The sequence below is a fragment of the Aythya fuligula genome, chromosome 3 (assembly GCF_009819795.1).
Source record: "Aythya fuligula isolate bAytFul2 chromosome 3, bAytFul2.pri, whole genome shotgun sequence".
In the NCBI taxonomy this organism is placed as follows: domain Eukaryota; kingdom Metazoa; phylum Chordata; class Aves; order Anseriformes; family Anatidae; genus Aythya; species Aythya fuligula.
Window position 1 is genome coordinate 42,529,627 of NC_045561.1, and position 25,423 is coordinate 42,555,049.

The window sequence follows — 25,423 nt, forward strand, 5'->3', positions numbered from 1 at the left end:
CTGAGGTTGCCATCCAGTTTTATGCTCTGTGCTAATTGCATTGCTGGGGTTCTGGGGGCCGTGAACAAAATCATTTGTAAGAGCCACTGTGAAACAGGGCAAATCAGCCTGCATGGTGCTCCTTCCTCCTGCAGCTAAACTGTTTCTCATAATTTAAAGTTATCTCGCACACGGTGATACTGCACCACAGTCTGCGGCATGCAGCAGAGACCCAGAAAACCATCGCTCAAGCTACACCCTGCCACTAAGACAGGGAGCAGGTGAGGGGATGGTGGCATCTTCATTTCCTCGCTGCACAGGCTCTCCCATGTTCTTGTGCTGCAGGGAGGAAGAAGCCTGGTCCTTTCCTCCAGGTAACTGTAATCTGTTACAGGTCTGTAGTGCAGTAGGAGAGGGGAAATTTGTTTGAGGGGGTGCTGGGTTTTCAGGCTCTGGCAGAGATATCTGTTTTACAAAACTCCTTGCCCAGCAGCTTACAGGGGATGAAGTGGAATAACCCTGTGAAATCCTCACTTCTTGGGTCTGGCAGGCAGGGTTTCAGGTCTCACAGCAACTGAGGGCTCACACAGTACCTGCACAGCAGCCCATGGGCCAGGCTGGGGGCTGCAGCATCCTAGCTGCTTGGGCTCTGTCTTCAGCGGGTAGAGATTGGAGCCAGAGGGTCTTCATGGGCACTCAGCTGTACCCATGCCACATAGCTGTGAGTATGTGCAGTGTGCTGGGGAAAGAAGGGGAAAAGCAACCCACTCATGACACTCACCACTGGGAAACCTACGTATGAAAACAGGGAGCAGAGTTAGGTGATGAGAGCGCTCTCATCTTGTCTACAAGAGCGTGATCCTGAATTCATAACTGCCGAAGTGTTGAAGAGACAGAAAAGCACCTGCAGCTAAGCTTCAGTTGTGTGCAGCTGAAAATAAAAAGGAGTTGGATGGATAAGATAAGATTAAGAAAGTTGAGACGCTGGATGAAACCACTGAGCCTATGTCCCTGCTCCAAGTGGGATCAAATATACCTGTAGTACTGCCAGATCTCCTCCTAAAATCCTCCAGTAGCAGAGAGCTCCCAGTCCCCCTAAGGATTAGGAGCCAGCCTTGGATTTTTGGCCAATATCTAACTTAAATCTGCCATTATGCAGGGTCTAGTTAATTCTTTCTTGAGAAGTGTTCAAAGGGAATAACTGGTCCTTGTCCTTTCTTGGACTATCTTTCACCTGCTGGTGAACTATTATCAAATCTCCCTTCGGAGCTTCTAGAGGGACCAACCCGAGCTATTTCTGATAGGTTATGTTCCCTAAATCTCTTATATTCTTGTTGCTCCTTTTTAAGGTCTCCCACAACTAGATCCAGTTCTCCAGCTGGGTGAAGACCGGTGCCTTGCAGAGCCGAATAAATCCCTGTTGCATATGGTGCTCATGTAATAATACATCTCCGTATGATATTTGCCTTTCAGGAGATTTACCTGCTTTGCTTGTATTTGCTTTGAGTCCTGCTGTAGCTCTCACACTCTTTTTTTTGCAGTCCTTCCACCTTGTCTGTGATTCTGCATTTTATATTTGTACATTTGATCTTTCATCTTTTTTTTTTTTTTCATGGAGTGCTTTGTACACGTTGTTACTAAATTCTGTCTTGCTAGTTTGGGAATATTTCTCTAATGTCTTGAGATCATTTTGAATTCTGATCCCATCTTCTGAGGTACTTACATCCACTCCCACCTTGGTGTCATCTGCAAATTTTATAAGTGCACTCTCCACTCCATCATCTCTGAGGATGGCAAGAAGGTACCAAACCAGGTAATAAAACATTCGTTTTTAAACCCTGCAAAGATAAATAGTGAGTTAAGCTTTGATAAAGAACACTTCAGGGTGAAAAAGGTGTAAGTATATCTTAGCTCTATGACTTCTAATCCCTACTTGTGTGGGTAGTTCACACGTGCTACATAGAGGAGTAAAGATTGGAAAAACGTAATCATAATTTCTGTGAGGGTCTTTCTTCCCCTACCAGCCTAACTGCAAATGAAAATGAATGCTGGTAAACAGAAGTATGAAAGGAGCCATATTGTACAGCACAAGATACTACTAGAGAGAAGTTTAGTATTCTGGGAATATACAGCACTAAAATACTTGTCAGTGTTGCAGTATTTTGACGTATAAGTGGGACACATCTGAAACCTTATCTTTGCCCTCCATTGCCTAGTGCAAAGAATTGGCACAGTGACAGAATTCATCTTGCTCAGAAGTCAAGATGTTACAAGAGCCATCTCTTAAAAAAAAAAAAAAAAAAAAGGCAATACTTCTGTAAGTCTTACAGCCCTGGGTTGGCAATTGCGGCATCTGTACTTTTGACAAGTCTAGGAGATGTTGTCTGAACTCAAAAATGCACAGTTTGTGAACTTGCTCTCTGGGGAAATGTCAAGAAGCACTGAATGAAGAGGATACTTTCATTAGCCTTTGGGATGTTGCCCAAACCGTCGTCAACTTTGCCACTGCTCAGATGATTTTCCCATCTGTGTAATCAGTTGACAAAACAAATCTTTTTGCTTCCAGAAGGTGCTCATCCTGCCTTTACCTGATGCTGTTTTTCCTATGCGGGGTTGTTTTCATGCCTGGAGAGCCAAAGGGAATGATGAGATGAAAACACAGTAAATTTCAATTGCATCTGGTTTTGTTTTAGTTGTTTTTTTGGGGGGGGGGTTGGGGTTTCTTTTTTATTGGTTGGTTGCTTGTTTGGTTTTGGTGAATTTTGTGTGTGTGTAGATGCGAGCCCTTTGGTTTTTCATTTCTTTGGCTGTCAGAAGCACACCGACTTCTCTCAGATGTGTATCAGCTATTACCTCAAGTTCCCACCAGGACCCTGTTTCCTAGGCCAGGGCAGTGGGCTGCAGGAGTCACAAAATCACAGGATCTCAGAAGAGCTGAGGTTGGCAGGGCCCTCTGGAGCTCGCCTGGTCCAACCCCTGCTCCAGCAGGGACACCCAGGGCAGGCTGCCCAGGGCCATGTCCAGGCAGCTCCTGAAGATCTCCCAGGAGGAGACCCCACAGCCTCTCTGGGCAGCCTGTGCCAGGGCTCTGTCACCAACACAGTACAGAGCCCTATCAGGACTTCTCCTGGCACTCCATTTTGAGCTTTTTATTTTTTCTGTGCAGCAGAGCTGTGCAATTTTTAAGAACTGAAAGACTGACTGACCCTGCTAAGTATGTGAGATCTGAATCTGTTCGTGTCTTTCAGATGGAAACTCCCCATCTTTCCTCTCTCTTCCTTCATGAGCAATGATACGAGCTTGTGGCTGATCAAATCCAGCAGCTGAAGTACCAGTGGGATCCTGAATGTATTTGGTGTCCCATCAAATTCTTTGATACAGCTATACAACAACTCAATGTTTTAGTGAGTATCGTTAAAAACCATCTCTCATGGGTGTATTGGGCCTGCTGATGTTTTCTTGGCTTTTAGAGCAGAAAATCTAACTAAAATAATAATTGTAAGAACTGCCTCATTTTTTCCTGTTTATTATTGTTACTCAAGCACATGGTATGCCTGAAGGTAGGCTGGCCAAGAAAGGAGTGTAGACAAACTAAGAGCAAGCAAACACTATGGAGAGCCAGCACAGAGCATCATGATCCAACCCAGGAAAACTCCAGCTGCTGGGTTAATTATTGTTATTTAGTCACATGCCAGAAAGCATGTGATTAATTGCAGCAAGAAAACGCACTGCCCTTCGTTGACTTTAAAAAGGACTCTGCTTGCCAGGAAGAAAGATGAAATTTGTGAAGTTAATAAGCTGAAACAGAAACAAGGAAGCGGGAGATAAAGCTGACAGTGGTTCTGCAGCAGGTGAGGCTTCCCATTGCATCCAGCCCCTGCCAAGATCTCATCAGAGAGCAGGAAAACCATGACACCCAAGCACGGAGCATGCTGCTTTTCTTCTGGCTGAAATCCTCTAACAGTGGCTTCACAGAGCCCTGGGGAAGGGCAGGAGCCAAGGGAGTTATTTCTTGAGTTCAGGGTTTCCCCGCGGTGTGTAGGTGTGTGCCTGGGTAGCGTGCTGTAACACGAGCCCCTTCCTGACGGGATCCTTGCCTTCAGGTGCGGCGTGCGCAGCTTTGCACCGCTCTGCACTCTCATCAGCAGGAGCTCTGGGTCTGAACTGCTCCAGGGCACGGAGCAGGCGTGAGCCTGAAAGGGCAGATGACTCAGAGAAATCAGGCTTTAGGTGTGGAAATAACGGGCTTGGCAGAGGCTCTACTGGTTAGAGGTAGCACTTCTGCTGGTGCAGTGGGAAGACGTGTCCCTTGTGCTGGGCTGTCCCACCACAATCAGGATATGCCTGTGTGTACCCAAGCAGAAGGCATGCCCTCTCTTCTGATTCTCCCCTCCTCTTCTCCCTCTCTCTGGGAAAGCTGGTTCTGTTTCTCCACTTCCACCACTTTCTCCCTGTCGCAGAGACGTGGCCTTCTGCAGAGTTACTCCCAGTTTACACCAGTGCACGTGAGATGGCAATCAAAGTCTCTTTCTCTCAGACTTACAGAAGGAATGACCTTGCTGAGGATTTTCTGATGCCAAAAATATTATTTTGGTAGTGAAGGCCTCATTTACACCTGCATGCACTGGAAGTTTGCAAGTAAAACTAAAATTATATGGCCACCTCTCTGTGTTGTGCATGTCTCTCTCAGCTCAGCAATAGTTTGGAAAGCCTGAGACATCAGTGGAGGATACTGCAGTAGAACGAGAAAGGAAAAAAGATCTTCACCTCAGTTCACAAACCTGCATGCCTTCAGCTTACAGAAACATGACAGAAAGGTCTTCTGTTTTCTGTTTGCCTTCTTGGAGGAAAACACTTGCTACTCTACCTGAAACTCTTGAAAGAACAAAGGGCATGGAAAATACATGGTCTCTCTGGTGCGATTGCAGTTTCTCTTTTAAATTATTTCGTGTGATAGGAACTGGGGCCAAGTTCATTATGGTTCAGGAGTGTTACACAGAGGGTGGATCTGGCTACCTCTGCTGGAAGTGGAATGCTGTAAAAGTAATTTCTCCTGATTTGTTGGTTTTGGCCCTCTTTTCAGAAACAATGTATTTCGTGATTTCAACAGATGATGATAAAGGTTTGAAGCCAAAAGGGTCATAAAGGCTACAAGGGGGTCAATTTCCTTCCCTTGTGATGAGTGAGCCTATTTACTGTCTGTTCCAACGTACTGAAAAATTATATTTGGGAGAAATCAATATACAACTTCTAGAGGGTATGTGAACTGAAATAGCTGTGAGCATCTCTTTTCTTCCTTACATGAAATATGCTCTTGAGTGTGATACAGAAGACCTGTGTAATTTGTTATAATGACTGTGGGATCCAAACAACAGTTTACAAATTGGCAAATTTGCAAAAGAACACAATAAAGTAATCTGTTTAGTGATAATATGTGCTGTGTGAAAATACTACTTTTAATTCTACAACGTAAAATATTCTTGAGCAATATCTGGGAGTACAACCTATAGTGCTGATAAAAATGCATCACTGGGGGTTATTTGTTTAGCCATGGTTGTAATGCAAAAAGCAGACATGGTGGTAGGGCAGGAGTGTGTGCAGTGGAGTCCTTCACCGGGCTTGGAGGAGTCTCTGGAGGTGAGCACCACTGCTGACATCAGGCTGGACTGTGCATCACGATGGATAGCAGGGGTAGCACACTGGTTTTGAGGCATGGGCTGCACTGTGTGCATCTGAGTGGGAGCCAGCACTGTGAACACAGAAGAATGTGAAGAATATATAAAGTGAATCAAAACCATCTGAGCTGTATTCAGCTTGTCTGCTACGGCACCTCTGGAACTAACTCGCTGTCAGTGATTTAGGATGCTTCTCCGGGAAATGGGAGACCTGCTTTCAGTGGCTTAGGCTGAAAGCACTTTCTTTAACACCTACTGCAAGGGAAGTGGGGAAGAAGTAAGGAGATGTTTTCCACTTTCCAGCTGAAGCTGAAGTATTGTATAGCAAGGAAAGGTCTTCTCTGGCTGCCCTGCTGGATCACATGCAGTCACAGAAGAGAAGCATTTACAATACCTAGGTTAAGTACTTGTTAAGCATCACTTTCTCCCAGACATCTGTACAAGAAGCCAGGGTCTGACATCCTGGGGACCTGGCCATCTGAATCACTTACCGTTCTTCTCACTTCAGATGCTGCACACAGATAGTCTGAATACGGCCTGGTAACTTTGGAAGAAAAAGCTCTATATGGCTTCCTTGTACACTCAGCTCCCTTCCTAACACAATTCTATCATTCCTCTCTCCATTTTATCTTTCTTTTTTTTTTCCCTCATTCCCTCACATTTCCTGTGCTTAGCTGATGATGGTTCCAATAGCTAGGAAGGACTTTATTTAGAGAGATAAGCAAAAACCGCTTCTGGCAGAACACTTTGACTTGGGGAAATCTCATTCTTCGTCTCCAGGAATCTTACTGTAGGCTAATTTAGCATCAGTTTCTGTGCTTTGTTGTATCACAGATAGATAGCCTCACATTACTTGACTGTAGCCTTACTGATCTGGATTATGCGTTTGAACAGATAAAGCACCAACCGAGATTACAGAGCCATTGTGTGATGTGTTCACATTCATCTTTGTCGCTCAAAAATAGGCTGCTGTACTATGCATTAGCACTCAGTATTTACCCCTAGACTCAAATGCCTTACATTACTATGGCTGCACACCACCACGATGCAGTTGTGCTGGAGAGGAGAGGATGGAATTTCCTGCCCTGTCTCAGACCATAGATCATCAGTCTTTACCACTCCTGGCAGCAGTGAGGAATCCGGCATGACCTTAAGAATTCAGATAAACGCAGCGAACAGGGATCAAATTACCTCAATCAAAGGTGAGGTCATTGTTTCAGCAAGGCTCTCTCCACAGCTGATTCTCTCTTCCATCTATCATCACCCCCCTGCGAGAGATGCTTCTGAGCCATATCACATTTTGAAATCTGATCATCAGCCTCCAGAATGCCACAAGAGGTTTGTTTTGTGCTGCTGAAGTTCAGTGCAACCCGCTAAGTGACTCAGCTCAGGAAGAATCGCTGGCAGTGGGACAGTAGTTTGTGCTGGCTGCTGCCATCTTTAGCAGGAGGCCGACCAAAGGCTGAGTTGTTCTTTCTTTGTCTTCACCACCCTAGGAAAAGGATCCGTTTCCTCTGTTCATAAAACCAAAAAACTGCAAGGAATGTTGAACCTTCAACTTTAATAGGGAGGAAGGACTTCCAGATTTGGATCGTTTGCCTTGGGAGCACATGGGCTTAAGCTGATCCTGTAAGCCTGTGAAAGAAAATACGGAGTTTGCTGTATCTGCATTGCGTGACATAATGTGTCGATTGATCTCTGGTGGGGAAACAGCACACAAAAAACCCTGCTACCAGGGGAAAGAGTCCTTGCTTCGTGCTTTAAGACCAAAGATGCTGCCTTATCAATATCGAAGTCTGGGATGAGGTAACTTTAGCTCTAACAGGCCCAAACGCATTCAGACCTTGCACGGCACGCTCCATGGTCAGGCAGGATGACACAGTTTTCAAGGTAAAATGCTCATGATACAGTATTTGCTACTTGGGGTTTTAACAGCTCAAATAACACTCTTGGAGGGTTGAAAGATTTTCTGGAAGTGAGCCACTCTAGAATGCTATTGCCAGCACGTCTGCCTACTCTGGGTAGCATCAGAAACTGTGCTGAAAAATTAAACAAACATAGTTCTTGGCATCTAAACAGATGGGAAAGGACATGTTGACTCCCAAGTCTTTAGCTGAGGAGGTAGGCTGTTTCTCATTGTTACCACTGTGCAGTGAGGAATTGCAAAACACCCACATAGATTTTCAGGCCTGCTAGCTGCACTTAACCTTTAATCCTGCAAGTACTCAGCCATGAGCATATAATTTTAAACATCTGAGTAGTCCGACTGACTCTGATGGGAATATGCACTGAATGAAGTTAAACATTTGCATAAATGTTTGCAGGATCAGGATCTTTCGCTACAAACGCAATTCTTTCAATACAAACACAAGCGCAGCTCAGGCTGGGTATTCAGCCCAAGCTCTCAACGTACTAATAAACCTATATCCCTGCAGATGTATTTTAAATTTCATGCTAATGTGTGGTTCCTGTGTCATAACACGTCTTACTAATGAGTTTCTTGAGAGAGGAGTGATATACTTTCTGACATAACCGCATGGTTTTGAAAAACTATAATCTGCAATGGATCAGTAACACATCAGCTTCTGTATATCAAAGAGGTTCCAGACAGCATGATTGGAATTGGGGCCTTTTAAAGTCTTTCAAACCTATTTTCTGAGTTTTAGTCCTGATCTGAAAATCCTCATTCCTGTCTTTCCAAGTGCAAGATTGCTTGCCTGAGTAAGGAACTGACTCACTTATTCCTAAAGGTGAGGACTACTTTCCATTCCCACTGCTGGAGGATTCATTTACCTCTGAGTAGGTCCTTTAACTCCAGAAAAGGATGAGCAATTTTTGTGCTCTTTACTTACAAGAAAATGAACACTAACACCCTGAACTAGACTCTGATCTGGGCTGTACCTGTTTTTATGCCTGCTCTCAAACGAATACAGTGAGTTAACCTCAGGTTTGCTCCCTAGCTAACTGGATCAGAATTTAGTCTATTGAATCTAGTTGTCTGCACTACAGATCAAAGGAAAAGTTTTGATGATTCCTTCTGCAAATGTCACCCCTATTTGCACTCTCACATGATTGATCTCCCTTTTGTTTAACGTGCAGTGGTTGATACAGAAACATTTATAATCTGTGATTCATTCTAGCAATGCTGCTCTTAAAATACGCTAATATTTTCTTCTGAAATGCACTGGGAAAAAAAAAAATTAAAAAAAAAGTCTTTTTTTTTTTTGTCTTGACTTCCGTGCTTTAATTGAAATGGTTGGGTTGATTTTTTTTTTTTTTCAGTTTTGCTTTGCTGACTAAACATGTTAAGACTTTTGAGGCAAAGAAGTATGTGCATGCGAATGTGGCGTAACAGAACAGGCAGCTTTTCCTAGAGTTAAAGCTATATAACATTTTCCATTCTAAACTTCTGTGCTTCCTGTGGTCTCTGAAATAAAAATACTTCAGGATGAAATCTTCTGGCTTTGGACTTTGTCCAAATGTGAATATTTTGGAAGGATCTGAACAAAACTGGTTCAGCCAGTTCAGAATATCAGAAGAGTCAAAGACAACAACAATTAAAAAGTGTTCTTTCAGCTAAATAGATCCTTACAGCCTTTCTTGAGCATTTCTGCAACTTTATCAGCAGACGGCTGACAAGTGAACTCTGACACGGAAGTAGCCTTCCTTTAAAGTAGATGTGCCTTTGCTTGCTCAAGAGGAAATTAGTTTTGATTTGGCTGAGTTATAAACCTTTGAAAACTGTGATTGAGCATGTGCAGTGGATTATTTCGGTAAGCTTGTGAAGTGTGCAGCTACAGAAGGATTTTCTGTACATGCATGGCTGGTTAATTTTGCTGGAAAGGGAAAAATCTATCTAAGCACATTGCTAAAATCAGTGAAAATACCTGAGGCTTCAGGAAGACCTTTGAAGGCCGTCTCAAGATCTTTTAGGCTGTGTAAAGGGCAAGAAAAGATTCTGTAGGCTTTGCGAGGCATTTAAAGAGTAAGTGGCCTGCAGAATTTGTAAGGTTAAATGGGATTATGGCTCCAGAATGAGCACTGTACACAGCTGGGTGTGTGATGTTTTCTGTGTGCAGCCATGGGAGGAAGGGCACCCTCTTCCCCAGCAGATCTGCCTGATGAAGGAGTCCCCCAGCAGCAGGAAGCCGCTTCTAAAAGCTGATGGCAGAGTTTAACAGGCTGGAGTTTATCAGCTTGTTGACAGTCTTGGGCTGCTGAGCCTGCTCCAAATTACATAGAAAATGTTGCTAATGAAAATTTAGCCTTTGGGGTGTTGTGTGTGTGCGTGTGCCTTTTTAGACAAAGGCTTTTGCAGTTACTGTTGCTCCCTTGCATCAAACATGCTTTGGATGAATCAAAAAATCTCATCCAGAACATCTGCGTGTCTCCTGGCAGCCCTTACTCTCCAGTGTACCTCACTTCAATAGATGCCCGTGGTTTGATTCCAAAACTTGTGTTTTGCACAAATTGGGTGTCTCTCTCTAGCTCCCTCCAGAACCAAGAATCACAAAGATGAGTTTATTGGAAGAGTCATTTGTGCTGAAGAAAGATCTCTCTATTTTTGCACTTCCTGAAGGAGTACTTCTCTCGGATTTCTTCCTTGGTCTTTTTGTCCACCTCTTCTTTCTGTTGGGGCCCTGGCAGGTAGGAAGGCATGTGGTTATTCACCAAAATCTTTGCATACCAGACAACATCTCCCGAGGCTGTGCCAACCCTCTGACAGCTCACCTCCCTGGGGGGATTGTCAGCAGAGCAACCGTGCTGGTGAGCAGGTGAGCTCCTGATGCCATTTCTTTGGGCTGCTGGATCTTTTTCCTGCTAACACAGCGGAATTGCCACCAGGTCCAGCACCAGGCCCATGCTGACACCATCCTGGCATGGTCCGGAGTCCAGACCTGTAGAGAGGCTGTCAGCGCAGATGGACTGGGGGAGGCCTGGCGTTGGCATGGACAGATGGGGCACAGAAAGGGTGGGATTTGGTCAAAACGGGCAGCGATCAAACAGCCTGTTGAGAAACACATGGTGAGATGGTGGAGAACAGCTTTAAACTCAGGCGTTTAGATGTAGAGCTTGGGGATGTGGTTTAGTGGGGACTGTTAGCGTTAGGTCAGAGGTTGGGCTCGATGATCCTGAGGTCTCTTCCAACCTAGAAATTCTGTGATTCTGTGATTCTGTGATGTTCTGCTTTGAGTGGGTACCGCAGATACAGTCGTGATGTTTCTTAACCATTAGGGTTAACGACGTGGTGTTAATCATGCGGTGCTTTTTAACCATTACCCTCTTCCCTTTTGAGTTTTGCGCCCTGCTCTTTGACACCACCACCCAGCCCACCCCGCAGCAGCCGCGCAGCCCCACCAGGCAACACCCAGCGGAGCCACCTTTTGGGGGGGGGGCGACAACGGGGACGGGGCACTGCTGCTCGCCTGTCCCTACGGCCGGGACCTCTCAAACACCCCGGGGACCCCAAAAACTGAGGGGCGAGGAGGGGCGAGGAGGCGGCGGCTTCCCGGCGTGCTGCAACCATGGCGACGCCGCTGCCTCCGCCCCGCCCCGCCCCGCCCCGCGCCGCCCCCCGCGGGGCCGGGCGGCGCGGGATTGGCCGGGGGGCGGGCGCTCGCCCTCTGCCCCCTGACCCTGCGCGGCGGCGGCGGCGGCGGGCGGCGGGAGCGGCGGGCGGCTGCTGCCCGGTTGCTGGTGGCCCGGGGCGGGGAGGAAGAGGAGGAGGAGGAAGAAGAAGAAGAGGGAGGAGGATGCGGCGCAGGTCCCGGCTGCTGCTGTGCTTCGCCTTCCTCTGGGTGCTGGGCATCGCCTACTACATGTACTCGGGCGGCAGCGCCGCGCTGGCCGGCGGCGGCAGGAAGGTGAGCGGCAGCCGGTAGCGTGCCCCCTGCCCCTCCTCGCACCCTCCTGCCCTTATTTTTTTTTTAATTATTGTCTTTTTTAACGCTTCTGCCCTCATTACGCCGGTGCGCGGCAGGGCTGGGTCGTGCCGTGTCCCCCACCCCCTTATGTTTTCCTCTTTCCCCCCCTTTTTTTTTTATTTTATTTATTTTTCCCTCCCCCGTCGTGTTTCGGTCAGTGACGCCCCGGCCGTGCGGGAAGAGCTCTGGGTACACATCCCCGGGGGCTGGGGCTGCCAGCAGGGGCGGGGGGGCTCGTACCCGGTGCTCCCTGCCCGTGCCCGCCAGCCTGCTGCTGCTGGGGCACGGCGCCCTGCCCGCTGCCGGGGAGTAATTGGTGTCTGTGTCTGTGTGTGTGCATGCCTCCCCCCCGGACCAGGCTTGTTCCGCCGTCTGTGGTGTGCCAGGAACAGCAGCGAAGCCTCTCGCTGCTAAATTGCATCTTCAGAGTTGCCCGGCTGAACCCCGCCATGGCAGAGGGCGAGTGGGCAAAGTGCACCTAGGCTCGGTGCGGGCTGAGGAGTGCCGTGCCCCTCGCAGCCAGCGCGGCCTTTCTCCGCTCCGCTGACGTGTATGTAGCACACCAGGGCTTTGCACGGTTACTTCAGTGCATCAGTGCTTATATTCCAGGTAAAAGCCCGCTGGGTTTTGGTGATGACCGGTTCCCGCAGCCAGTCATGGGAGGAAGTGTTTGCACCAGTATGTACAAAGTCACTCCCGCAAGGGTCTGCAGAAGGAGTCTCTGTTCATTCATAACTGGCTCGGTGCTCTGATTTTCCCCCTTTCGTTCTCAGCAGCAACTTCTGACACAATTTATTAACGCAAGTGTTAAGCGTGGTCCATCAGAGTAGATACAGCAGCGGTGGAAATGGATCAAGCGCGTGATGAAAAGTAAGGCAGTAGCCTAAAGCCTTTCTTGAAGAACAACGCGAGTGTGTTTAGAAAGTAAAAGCAATCTTGTGCTGCTGGTGATGCATAATGGGATAAAGGAATGCTATCTAAGGCAAATACATCTGCAGATAGGGGAATATATGTTTAACTCCTAGTGTGTTTCACTTGGAGCTTCCAGTCAGCTTTGCAAATGAGTTCAATTCACTTTTACTGATGGGAAAACTGTGCTGTGGGGATAGTGATTTGCACAAGGTCACCCAGAAGACCAGGTGAGAACAAAATAGAAAGGAAACCAGTTATTCTGGCTACAAGTCTGGTACTTTGTCTCCTAGAACCTGCTGCTGTTTCTTGCTGCTATTAGTACAACTTTTTTTATGGATTTAAGGGATCTGTGATCCTGTGATACTTTCCTTGGGATTATTTGCCGTCATTCTGTTTGAAATTTAATAAACCTTACTGATGTGGGTAACTGGGAGAGTTTAGCAAAGATTAACTTTAAAGAAAATGAGTTACTTCATAAGCCTGAACTGAAGATCAGTGCTAGGTCTAAAAACGTGTAAGTTTGAAGTAAGGCCACGGTAAGGAAGAAAACAGGTACTGTGACCGTAAGAAACAAGTGGGGAAATTAACAATTACGTGTGGATTGCTGATTTAGGATTCTATTTTCTGTCAGCGAAGCGTAAAATTTAATCCTGGGCCTCAGAGTAGGTTAGCAATTGTAAGTAGAGGAAGATGTGTGTAATGTAATAGCTTTTGAATCTCAATAAAAGGCTTATTAACTTAGTGTCAGACCCTGGTATAAAGCAAAAACACAAACCGCCTTAAACTTACGAACAGAAACCCTGCTGTAGTAAATTTCTTGGTTGGTATGACTTCATGTAGTCCTTATTACTTTCCCACTATTTCAGTATAATGAAAACAGAGTTGCTTACAGAAGAACATCACTTTTTATAAATTGGAGTCTCTGCCGTGTTCAGTCTATAAAATTACAGAAGCCAGAAGGGGATAGTTCTTCATTTATGCGAATAAGTAATTTGCATGTTAATTACAGATCTAGTTATGGAAACAGAATGGTTTTTCCATGAGGGTGATTTTTTTTGTATACAGACCTAGGGTGTTTTTCAGACGTACTGGACTTGCTCAGTATGACATCCAGTCCTGTGATGAACGCCATCAATTCCCATTACCTTTAGAAGAGGTGAGGGTATTTGCCCTTTTCCAGGATTGCACCTGAATAAGAGAGAAGAGTGGTTTATTTTTTTTTTTTCCTTTCTCCTATTAGAGGAGCGCCAGAGTTAATGTAAGCTCCTACTTATTTTGGTTCTCTATTTATAACCTTTTGAGCTATTTGGATGCTGCAGCGTGCAGGACAGCCTTGCCTAAGTTTTTGGCCTCTGGCAGCAGTGGTGGAAGCCGCAGCTGTGTGTGTGGTGCTCTGGCTAGGCAGGTCGTGGGGCTGCGGGAGCTGAGCACACATAAACGGAGCTAAAGCACACAAAGTAGGAGCTGTCTCATTAGTAAATATGTAAATAGTAATGACTAAAAACGAACATGAAGGAGCAATGCTTCCGGACCTAGGCACAGAAGTGCAGTAGAATGAAATCGCTTCTTCCGATTCTGGAATTTAGGGTATGACAGGCTTTCTTCTTTTCTTCTTAAAAGAAGAGAAGGGCAGAGCCTAAGCCTTTCATTCAGAATGTACTTAGAGGTGGCTTTTTGTTTTCTTTTTCCTCTGGTGAATCTCCAATTAAGATGATTGTAACCGTGAAAGCCAGGGATTCAGTTCACTCCTTTTACCAGCCAGATCGCTGGGCTGTAGATTGGAAAGAGTGAGTCTGATTCACTTGCTTAGTGGTTAGAGAAACAGTTCCTAAAACAGAGGCTGTGACACAGAAGAAAGCAAGTTGCAAGCCCAACAGTTGCGAGACTGAGAGAAATGTGGCTTACTTTTGTGTTCGCTTAATGTGCTTTATATTAAACAGCCTTTGGAGTGGAGACTGGAACGAAGCTTGTGGATAATTTCCTAGCCCATAGCAAAAGTGGTTCATGTTCCGTGTCTGACTTGCACGAAATGGAGCAGCTTCTTCAACATGGTTAGAAAGCTACGTGTGCCCTCCAAGCCAAGGTCGTCCTGATGCTATGACCCCCTTCTAAGGGTGCTGTGAGTTTGAATTGGTCTTTTAAACAAGTTGTTTAACTAGTTTCAGATTATTTTTTTGAGTACTCTAACTGCTAAGCTCTTGTACAACTGAGTGACTGGGTTCTAAAACAAAGCGAAAAATCCAGCTGGCTTCTAAAGAACTTACTCTTGTAAGCATTAAGGAAGTAGGCCTGTTGAATGGAGCCCTTCAGGCAGGACAGAGGAATGTCTGCATCTTACTGACAGCACCAAACACCTCCCTGCTGCCAAGAGGGAACTCCTCATAGGCGTACCCTGAAGGAGACCTGTAGGCTGAAAGGGGATTTACTGTTGAAAGCTGAGGCATCAAGAGGAGATGCCTGCTAGGCTAAGCCACAGCTGAGCCAAGGTTTGGAGTCTTCTGGTTTTAGGTGCCAGAGTACTGACAAGCTTTTGCTGCCACATGAAGAACGTGGTTTTCGTTTCCTTTTCAAGTCGAACGTCCCCTCAAGCTGCCCCTCCACTCTGTGCTGTGCTTCCTCTCTTCCCCTCGGTGCTATTTAGAGAAAGAGGGTAAAAACAGTTATTCAGTAATCGGAGATGGATAACTGTTGCCAGTACCTCTTAAAATTAGAAACATTTCTTTTTCATCATATCCCCCTCCCCCCCAACAAAACAAAACGCCCTCAGCCCCTGAATGCTTTGAACTAGAAGCCTGTTAAGCTCTTGCCTTGCCAGATTTTCTGGGTGCAATGGAATGAATTGCAAAAACAAAAAAAAGCAAACTAATTTACAGTTAGTCGAGCCACAAGGAGGCAGGCTTCTCCTGTGGAACTGGTTACTGCCCTGCATACAGTACTGTTTTGTGAGGTTGGTATTTTTTTTTTTTCTGTTTCCTGGCTTTGTGTATTTTTGGGCTTGGGGAGGGCAATGTGTTGGTGATTTTTTACTTTTTTTTTGAGCAGGCTTTTGTTAGTGTCTGTACTATGAAGCTAGCTGAGATGGAATAAATTCAAAGGTAAATGATGCCTTGAGTACTGGACTGACTAAAAGTAACTCAAGCATTTTGGGGAGAGGAGGGGGAAAAGAAGCCAGCTGCTCTCTTCTAAGTTTTACAAGGATAACATTTTAGAATAACTCCTTTCAGCATACAAAAGGCTTTTTTTCCCTCTTTCTTTTCTTTTTTTTTTTTAACCTCTGAACTATTTCCGTTAGTGTTAAATGAGGCTCTTAAGCATGACATATATATGTATAATGACAGTCGAAGGACAGCAAGAGAGCTACATATCTTCCAGACTTAGTGTACACGAGCTTCTTTTTGAAGGTTTAAGTGGGAAGAAGGAGGAAGTGTGTTTTAACTTTAGGTACACCAGCCTGTTTTTGTCAGAGGGTGAAACTGCGGAGTGTAAATTGTTTGACTCTCAAGGTGTGTGGAGGCAGGAGAGCTGCTTTTTGGGAGGAAGTTGTTAAAAATAACCACCTCAATTCTGTTGTCCTCATTTGCCTAAGGCAGGCATTGACAGTTTCAGTGGCTAAATACTGAGAGTTTAGTTTATTACATCATTTTGAAAGGTAACTTCAGTGCCTTGTGCAACGCCCCATTGGATGTAATTTCAGGTATCTTGATCTTTAGACAAGTGAAGATACTAAAGATTGAAAAAGAGAAATTAACACTTGGCATTCACTTCCTACAAAGTACAAGATAGAAAAGCTCGTTCCTCTGCTTAACGGGGAACAATTTCTTGTCCAGCAGATAGTTTTCTTTGATGTAATTCTATGACAATGAGAAACAAATTAAAGGTCCGGGCACTTTGATAATAAAACTCTTGCTGGAATGTAAAGAGTCTGAAGTTTGACAAATGTGTGTATTTTCTTAATATAAAATGTCAGTTGGCAAAACAACTCATCTGGGTGGATTATTTCTCTCACACCTGAACTTACAGTTTATGATGAAAAGGCAGTCACCTGCAAATTCTGTGCTGTTTGCTTAGGTCTGTGGTTGCACGAGGCTCTTCCTCTCGTCTCCCCTGCAATTTGAGATGATTCAATGCGGCATTTCTCTGATATGGCAGGGTAGTGAGAAATTAATTCTTAGTCAGAGGCTGCTGTGTCGTCCCCGCAACACACCCATCAGTTTAGAAACTGATGACTCTGGCTTTGGTTTGGATGCTGTTGCTCTTGCATCACTGGTACCTATTTCTGTTTCATAAACAGAGAAGTGAAGCAGGGCCGTTTGGATTCACAGAAGGGGTTGAGGAAACAAGAATGACTTCTTGTAAATTGTAATGATGTCCTTTGAGAGATGTAGGTTAGGAAATGAAGTAGTATGCAAACAGTGTGCCATGTACCCTACCTGTTTTTGTCTTGTCAGTCATGCATTTGGAGAAGTGTTGTAAATAAATGCCAGTCATTCTGTCAATGTATTCCAGCTCCTTCCAAAAATACAACTTGAAAAGTATGTTGTTTTTTTTTTCCTAGCTTAGAAAAGGCATGATATTGCTACGTATTAAGTAAAAGTATTATTAAAGACATGTCAGTGGTGGACATCAAAATGAAATAGCCATCATTTGGCTTGTAGACCAATCTAGGAAAAAAAAACAAAACAAAACACAAAACCCAACCAGACATAAAACGTTTAAATATGCTGGAGAACTTAAGTCTCTGTCTTCAAAATTGCATGATAATTCCATGTAACTTCCCATATTTCCAAAAAAAAAACCATGATAGTTCCATGTTTTTTCCTTAGAAATGCTGATTTTTTTTCCCTGCTTTTCATATCTATTCTTTTAATCTTCTTTGTTTTATGAAGTTATGTATGCTATGTATTATCCAAGTGCTTGTGTATAACTGATCTTGTTCTATCAAGATGACAGATAGGATCTGAGGTGTGGTGTTGTCTGCCAGAAAGCCTGCTCACAACCATGCTCTGTTACAGAGAAGATATGCCTTTGTATTTGCACTGAGTGTCATGAGAGAATAACCCTTGTTGCATGACTAGAAAATGTTTAAAAACAGCACCGGTAGACAGCCTGGAAGATTTTTTTGCTTGGATTTTAGGTAACTACATAAATTTTGTAATGAACTTAATATACAGGACCTTAAGTTTAAATTGGTCTGAAAACAAAGCGTTAGGATGCAGTTGATCCTGTCCAACACAGGTGATGAGCCTAAGCTGGTCAAAGGAGTCAGTGCAAACGATGAATGTAAACTTGTATTTTTGTTCAAGATGATCTGGTTCACCCAAGTTTTTTCATAAATAGTTTGCTCAGATAGTAGTTTAGCTATTGATGTGCAGCTGGGTGGTGTACAAGTGTATTTTTCAATTGACTGGACATTTAGTAGCAAGGCATCAATGTGATGTTTTAGGAGTTAGTGGAGAAGCGATGTATTGCTGGTATGTTGGCTATGCCATGTGCTGGCAATGCACTTGAATTCTTGTAATGAATCTGCAGGAAGCAGTGTGACACATGCATCTTTTTTCTTTTTTTTTTTTTTTTTTTTTTTTTTTTTCAGGAATAAGGGGTTGAATGTCACTGCCTGCATATATTGGGTTAGTGCAGAAACAGTATATCAGTGTGGGCGTTGTAGAAGGAAACACTAAGCAAGTTGTTTTATTGCCATAATGTAATTCAAAGCGCTGGTATCTTAAGCTATATGAATTTTAAAATCTGCATACATTCTGTTATCGTGTTTGTTGTGAAATGACTATGTGCTCATCTTCTGCTTTTCTGTATTGTGTAAGCTTTCAAAGGAAGAAGGGAGGAATTGAGGAGGGAAGATTAAAAAAAAAAAAAAGTTAAATGTCAACATCAAAATGTTCATCTTTTGTGTTGGGAATTCAGAGGCGTAGCACAAGGTATTCTAGATAACATGAAATGATTCACTTTCTAATGTTTCCTATGGGCCCATGATGTTCTTTCATATAAATCTTTATATCGTAGGCCTAACTGGAAGTGAAGTGTTTTTAAACAGCTTACTTTATTTCATTTTTGTTTTGAACAACGGACTATTTTATGAAATCTGTATGTTACTGATGCAGACCACGCAGATGCTTACCTGTTATCCTGTAAGTGTCCATTTGCCTGATGATATTGCTGTGAATGAAGTAGTCCTGGAATTTCTACTGTGTCCTGTGGCAGTTGTTAATTAGCAAAAATGTTTAACATTCAGTATCTGTTCTCCTTTTAAAAACAGTAACTTGTATTTACCCTGTTGGAATATAGCCTATTTTCTTTTGTGGTTTAAAGGTAGGCTTTTCAGGGGGCGTTGTCTTTTTTGTGCATCAGCTTGCATGCTGAAGCTATTTAGTAACTTGTTCATATGAGAGCAATTTACACAGGCTATGTTTGAAGGCTGTCAACGCTTTATTTTTCCAGTTGCATTTTCATCTGTCTAATCTGTTTATTTTCCCCACCATTCTTTCTTTTTAAATGCTGGCTTTGTTAATTTCCCAGAGTACTTTTATTGTCATTTAAGTGAGTTAAAATATTCTAGTTAAATACCTACGCCACCTGACAGAACAACATCTACATAAAGGGACTACCCAGGCAGATAGTACCTCTGAGCTCTGTTTATAAAATTCAAATGGAAAAGGAATGAGATATTAAAAGCAGGCTGAATTTTAGAGCATTTGATATATCCACAGAAACTACTATGTAGTGTGCATCAAAGGCAATAATTTGTATTTGTCATCTTTAAAACTATGTTCTCTTATGGAATAAAAGAGCCTACTGAAAACTTTGCAAGTACAGCTACTGATTTTATAGCTTCAGAAAGTTATTTGTTATATAATTTGGGCACTCTTTTTAAGGAAAACAGAGTAACGAGATTCTGCTGATTTCAGGCATTAGCAAAATGCAGTAGGTTGTCTGGGCTGTAACAGAGCTGCTTGAAACAAAAAGAATTTAGCCAAGGAAAGATTCAACAAAGAGTTGGCACTGAGCTAATGCTATTGTGAACAAATCCTCAAAGAGCCGTGACCTGATGAGAAGAAAATGTTTTCTTGTTGTATGAAGTTCCAAATGTTTAACCACCCTGAAAATAATCAGCACAGCTGAAATTAGTTGTGGTTACTAAAGTAAATTTGTTTTAGCTGGCCTGTTGGTTTAAGGACGGTCAGCGTGTGTGTATGGACATATTTTAGTGAGTTGAAGCAGTAAGGTTTTTATACAGCTAGGCTTTTATTTTTCCTGCTTTTAACTTAAATGGAAAAGTCTGTTCTCTCAAGTACGCGTAGGTTCACAAGCCCTTAGTGAGGAGAGAGACAATTTCCTTATTTCATTTGGTAGCAAGCTGCTATCAGCTAATGGTGGGTTGGCCCATATAATTACTGGTCTCTGCTCAAACGTTGGGAAATGTCCCTCTCACAAAACCACTGCTGTGGTAGGCAGACCTAGCAAAAATGTGGGGGCTATTGAATTACAGTATTTTCTACTGGGGTGTTCCACGAAATTAGGAGTGCATATGTTGTCCAGACAGTGCATTAAATCCTTGTTATGGGCAGTCAGTCTCCTGTTACAGCGGAATACTTCAGGCTGTACCAGACCATCCCTTACCAGCAAACTTGCTCCTTTCATCCTGCATTACCTATTTGTAGAAAACAGGGTGTGTGCTTTACTCCTCTGACTAGTGCTCTTGCAACACAGTGTGGATTTGGGTCCTTGCCCTGTTGCTTTGCTGAGAAAACACCATTGACGCGATGATGAGCTGTGTCATTTACTCCTAACAAATTGGTAACTGATGTTCTAGCATGGGGAATAGTTATTACCCAGATAGAAAATTATCAACCAAAAGTTTTAATTTAGGGATGTTCTTAGTTCCACTGATGAAGTGTCTGTTTCTCTTCCCATGTTCTTTGTAGGTGATGATGGGGAGCGATAATTGTGGCAAGTCCAACCGGGGTCCCCTTGAGAGAGCTGGAGCTTGCTTCTCCTACTTGACACTCTCACAGGAGCCATTCTCAATACCTTTTAAATAAATAGATGCCTACCAAAAACAACTCCTCTCCATTTGTTAAGCTGTCTGACTTATGGTAATAAGTGCATCTGAAGCTTGTAGGCCTTGGTAGTTAAATAAAAAGGCATTTGCAGTCTGAAGGAAGCATTTCAATACAAGTAGTCAGTAGCAGCCTAGCAAACAGTAGCTCTGCTTTGCCTCTTCAGGTTTCATACTGAAGCTGATGTGCAAAAGGGAGGGGAGAGGGTGCTGAGTGGAAGAGCATCGCTGCCAACACTGCACAATCACGAGTCAGAAATACATCAGGACAAATAAACTTGTGCCGATCGAGGGAGGAAAAAAAATTGCAAAGAGCTGTCTGCAGTGACTGTCAGGTTTGTGAGAGATGTAGCAATGATGCAGTACCTTTTGCTGAGGTGCAATTGTTCAATTATTCCCCACATTTACTGAATGTTCTCTAGTAAAAATAGGCAAAAGATTGATCCTGATGTCCACTTTAGCCTAGGCCTGAAGTACCTGGCTTTACGCTCAGCAAAAGCTGTTTGCTTAAAAATCCATTTTGGTTACCTACTGAGATAAGTAATGCAGATCATAGCGGTGTTCTAGGAAAACACTGCTTGCATCGTGGGAACAATAGCTAGAAAATCAAGATAACATCAGTCTGTGCTCACTTAGTGTTCTCTAAGTAAGTGCTTGCCATTTCAAGAGCAAGAAACTCGGTCAAAAACTGTTTTTATGCACACGCATGCTCTTGGAGTGTGACTTTTATTTTTTTAATTATTATTCCTTAATGGCTGTACATGTTTCAAATGTGGCCATGATTGTGTCTTTGTTTAGTGATACGCTAGAGTAGTTGTGTTTTTGAAATTAAGCATGTCGAAAATATTTTTGACAACTTCAAGAAGTACGTTTGCTAAGTTGTCTGTGTATAAGTAATGATTTCTTGAAAAACTTGACTGCTGTAAACACTGCCTGTCAGTATTGGAAAGTCTGGTGAAAAGATACCCCAAACTGTTTCAGGAGGATTTTTGACTGTTTGCCTTAGAGCACTGTACGGGGTCCCAGTTCTGTTAAGCCGTCTTGGCAGGTTATTTATATGCCCTGAATTTAGAAAAGGGCTTCTTCCTAGGAGCACTTAGATATCCGTGTGTGAATGTTAGCTGTGGTCTCACAGTGGAAATACTTACATAGTCAGTTTTTGGTGTGGCTTCTTGTTCCAAACAACCCTTTTTGTCTATGCATATCTCATTGAGATGTATTAGGGAATAGGTTTGTACGGGTTAAAGCTTAGTAATGCAGTGGACTTTAACAAATGATAACATCCCAATTTATACTCAAATAGAAAAGAGAGCTCAAGCTTCTCAGGCTGTGGTATCGCAGAGTGATGTGACCCAGTGCTGCTGAGGTTTGAGGAGAACAGGACTGGATGTGTTGTGGATCTGGATATGATGAGGTAGGCTGGCTGTGCAGAGAACCGTGGCTTGTGCCTAATCCTATGTGGTTGATGTGCCCCGGTTCATGCATGTTCATTCGTGTTTAGGATTGTGATATTCTAATGTTTATTTCAAAGAGCAGCAACAGCTCAGATGCAAGCAATGGTTTGGAAATATCATGGCATTTGTTCAGACTAACTGTGATTGCGGTTGTCATCTCACAATGCTGTTATCCCTGTTACTTCAAAAGGTTTCCGGTGACAGATCTGGATAAGTACACAAAACTGCTATAATTTTTTTATTCTAATCTCTGAAGTAGATTTATCTTGTGATTATTTTTCTCCCAAAAATAACAGAAGTGTCCTTCGTGTTCCAAAAGTTGTTTTTTTTTAAAAAAAAAAACTTTAAAAAAAAAAAAACAAAAACAACTTTTGGAACACGAAGGACACTTCTGTTATTATTATTATTATTTTTTTTAATAGAAAAAAAGCAGGAGGCAATTCAGGGATGCTGTTAGATGACTCTTGGGGTATGGGAGTACTTTGGAAGTTACTTCTTTTGAGTGCTTTACAATGCCTGAACCGATTGCTCTTCACAAGAAAATAAATCTTCAAAGCAATTTACAGTGGAACTGCTGCATGAGTGACTTGGTTAAGTCTTGTGAAGACTGCTGAAACTATGTAAAGAAACGTTGGTTTTTGTACATGGTTTGTGATGAAAGCCAGTTCACACTGATGAATAAGCACGGTGTTGGATGTTAGTGGGAGTATGTGCTTGATAATCTTCCAAGATGTTATCTTTGTTTTTTAAACAGGTGTGACTAGTATGACTAAAGGAAATACTCTGTATTTAAAAAGGCAATCTCTGTGGTTTAGGATAACCCATAGAAGTACAGAAATTATGGCAAAACCTCAGGAAAAAAGACTCTTAGCACTCATTTATGGATGCAAAACAGCTAAAAAGTCTGCAGTTTAGCTTCAATTATTAATACTTTTCTGTTTGAGTGTCACACCATGTTGTTGTGTGTTGCTAATTCCCCTTAGCTAGATGACTGTGTCACTTTCATCTTGTACTGTTGTGATACTTCGTCAGAACATCATGGCACAGGGTGGATTTTTTCTAAAACGTACCTTGGTTAAGGCAGATTTTAGGTAGTGTTTATATTTTATTGCACAAGTAAAGGTAGATGTAAAACTGGTTTTGACATTTTATGTTTTTAATGAAGACAATGGCCTCTGTAAGCTCTGATATTTGTTGCTTTGTCTCATACATTATTTGAACAAGTGTGATTTTCTTCTTTTTGTCCTTTTCTATAGGTTACGTTGTGTTCTTCCTTGTGGAAGGAGGTTGCTGAAGGATTCTTAAGTAATCAGCCTGGAAAATAGATGCTGATGTAGAAATACATCAGAATAATTCTTTTGGTCATTTAGTTAGGATTCCTTTATGGTTTTTATGTGATCAGCTAGTGCTCGTGGGTATCAGTTTTCTAGCCCTGAATTTGTTTAGCTGGCTGTTTTGCCAGTTGAAAAAGAGGAGTCTCCAGTGGGAGAGTGTCTGGAAGTATATCAGTGTAACTGCTCTTCTGGCATCTGTGCTGTGTTTTCATTTCGGCTGTTCTCGTGCTCTTACTGGCAGTAGACTGCAGCAGCTGGGATGTCAGCATGTTTGCTTTCTTGTGGCATGCTTTATTCTTCTTTTTCAGACTTAGCAGTTTAAGACAATTTTTATAGCCCTTGTTTTTCCTGTATTTGAATGGCCTTTTGCCACGGCACAAATAGCAAAGCAAATGGCCATGGCATGGCAGGAAGTGCTCGTGCTGCGGCTTCCTTTCTGGTTCATCAGCTACGGTGGTTCTTGTGCTCCTGTTTGCTATTTTTTGCCTTTAGTTCGGTGATCAAGCTGTCGATTCTCTTCCTTCTCCTCCTCCTGAGTGCTGGATTTTGCTAGAAAAACAAAATCTGCTTTTTCCCAGCTCTGTCAGTAAATGGCAGTGCTTGCTGGTTAATGCACTGGTGCCAGTATGGGTCGGGCTGCTGCTGGACTGGAATTGTCCCAGCTGGGCTGTTTGAATGCATGGTACGGGCTGTGTTTCTGTGCCTCCTTTGAGTAGTATACAGTGCATAAGTATGTGGTCTTAGCTTCTCTGTGTTAACTTGACTCCTCTCTATATTTTAGCCAACAGTTTTGTTGGGTTTTTGTTTCCTGTTGGAGAAAATGGCAATTACGGGCTTGTTGCTTGTAACAATGCAGATGCCTTGCAGCATCTTACAGTTTGAGTAATCAATCCCTACTGTGATATTAGCAGTCAGTTTTTAGATAGTACCGTGACAACAAAACATCTTGTGTAGCACCATGCAGTTTTTCAACTATCAAAACTTGATTCTGTCTCTTCCTGGAAGCATGGTTCTTGTTTTTGTGCCCACTTGAAACAGCAGAGGTGACTTGCAATGCATGCTGCTGTCTTACTCCCTTGAGGGCTGGAGGTGCTCAGCACAAGCTGCATTGGTTTCGTTTGACCACTTCCTGTGGGTTTGTATTTAAATCTCTACTGGCTTTAAGCTTTATATTTTTGGTGGGAAACGTTAGTGTATAAATAAATTGCGTGTTCTCTTTCCTTGCATGTACAAAAAGCTGCTGGTATTGATGTGACTGTATTCTAGCAATGAAAGAAAGAAGGTATGGCAAATACTTCTGTGGAAATCCGTGTAACCAGGAGCGTACAAAAAGCAAGTTAGATTGTTCCTTGATTATTTTGTTTCCATTGACTGGAAATGTTGTAATCTTACACTTAAGGATTAAATAATTGCCTCCACTGGAATACTAAAAGAGAGCTCAGTGGTTTGATTTTTTTTTTTTTTTGTCAGGATGAGAACAGTTTATCAAGGGTTATCTTAAATGGTAAAACTTCCCTGACAAATTGAGTTCTGGGGAAATGCTCTGGGTGTGTTTAGAGTAGGTGATCCTTGTTTCCTGTCTTTATAGTCTTGCAGTCTGTATCAATCCTAAAGAAAGAGTGCTGTTGGTCAAGAGAGGAGGAACCTTTGTGGTTGTTGGAGATCAGGAGTTCTAGTAAATTCTTAAAAGGCTGCAGAACTGGGCTTTCCATTCCCCCCCCCCCCCCCCATTTTTTTTCCACTTCTGTTTCCCAAAGCTGACTAAGTTCCTCATTTCCATGGGACTTAAATGAGATTAAAAGTTCAAACTGGCTCTGTCGCAGCCCCCGTTTAGTTTTGTCAAGGACCTGAGTGCTTAAGAATGCTTCAGTTCAGGATTTTTGTCTTTCAAAGCATGTTCCAACTTGGAAGCCTCTTGTGTGCATCACTTGTATTTTATACCTCACTGAAATAATTCAAATTTTGATAAGGTGTTCTGTTATGAGACTATTTTCCCTTAATTTTACTTTAGGGAAGATGATAACAAATCAAAACAGCTCTCCCAGGGCTTTAGGTTGCTGACAGTCACTTCCTT

The 25,423-nt window shown here is 43.1% G+C and overlaps 1 protein-coding gene across 1 annotated transcript in view; it reads left to right on the forward strand.

The window, feature by feature from the left end:
• Window positions 1-11,361: 11,361 nt before the first annotated feature.
• Window positions 11,362-25,423, forward strand: part of GALNT2 (polypeptide N-acetylgalactosaminyltransferase 2) — a 92,450-nt gene continuing 78,388 nt past the window's right edge. The window contains exon 1 of the mRNA XM_032184000.1: window positions 11,362-11,518. Coding sequence (XP_032039891.1) covers window positions 11,408-11,518 — 111 coding nt within the window. The 5' untranslated portion in view covers window positions 11,362-11,407. The remainder of the gene's footprint in view (window positions 11,519-25,423) is intronic.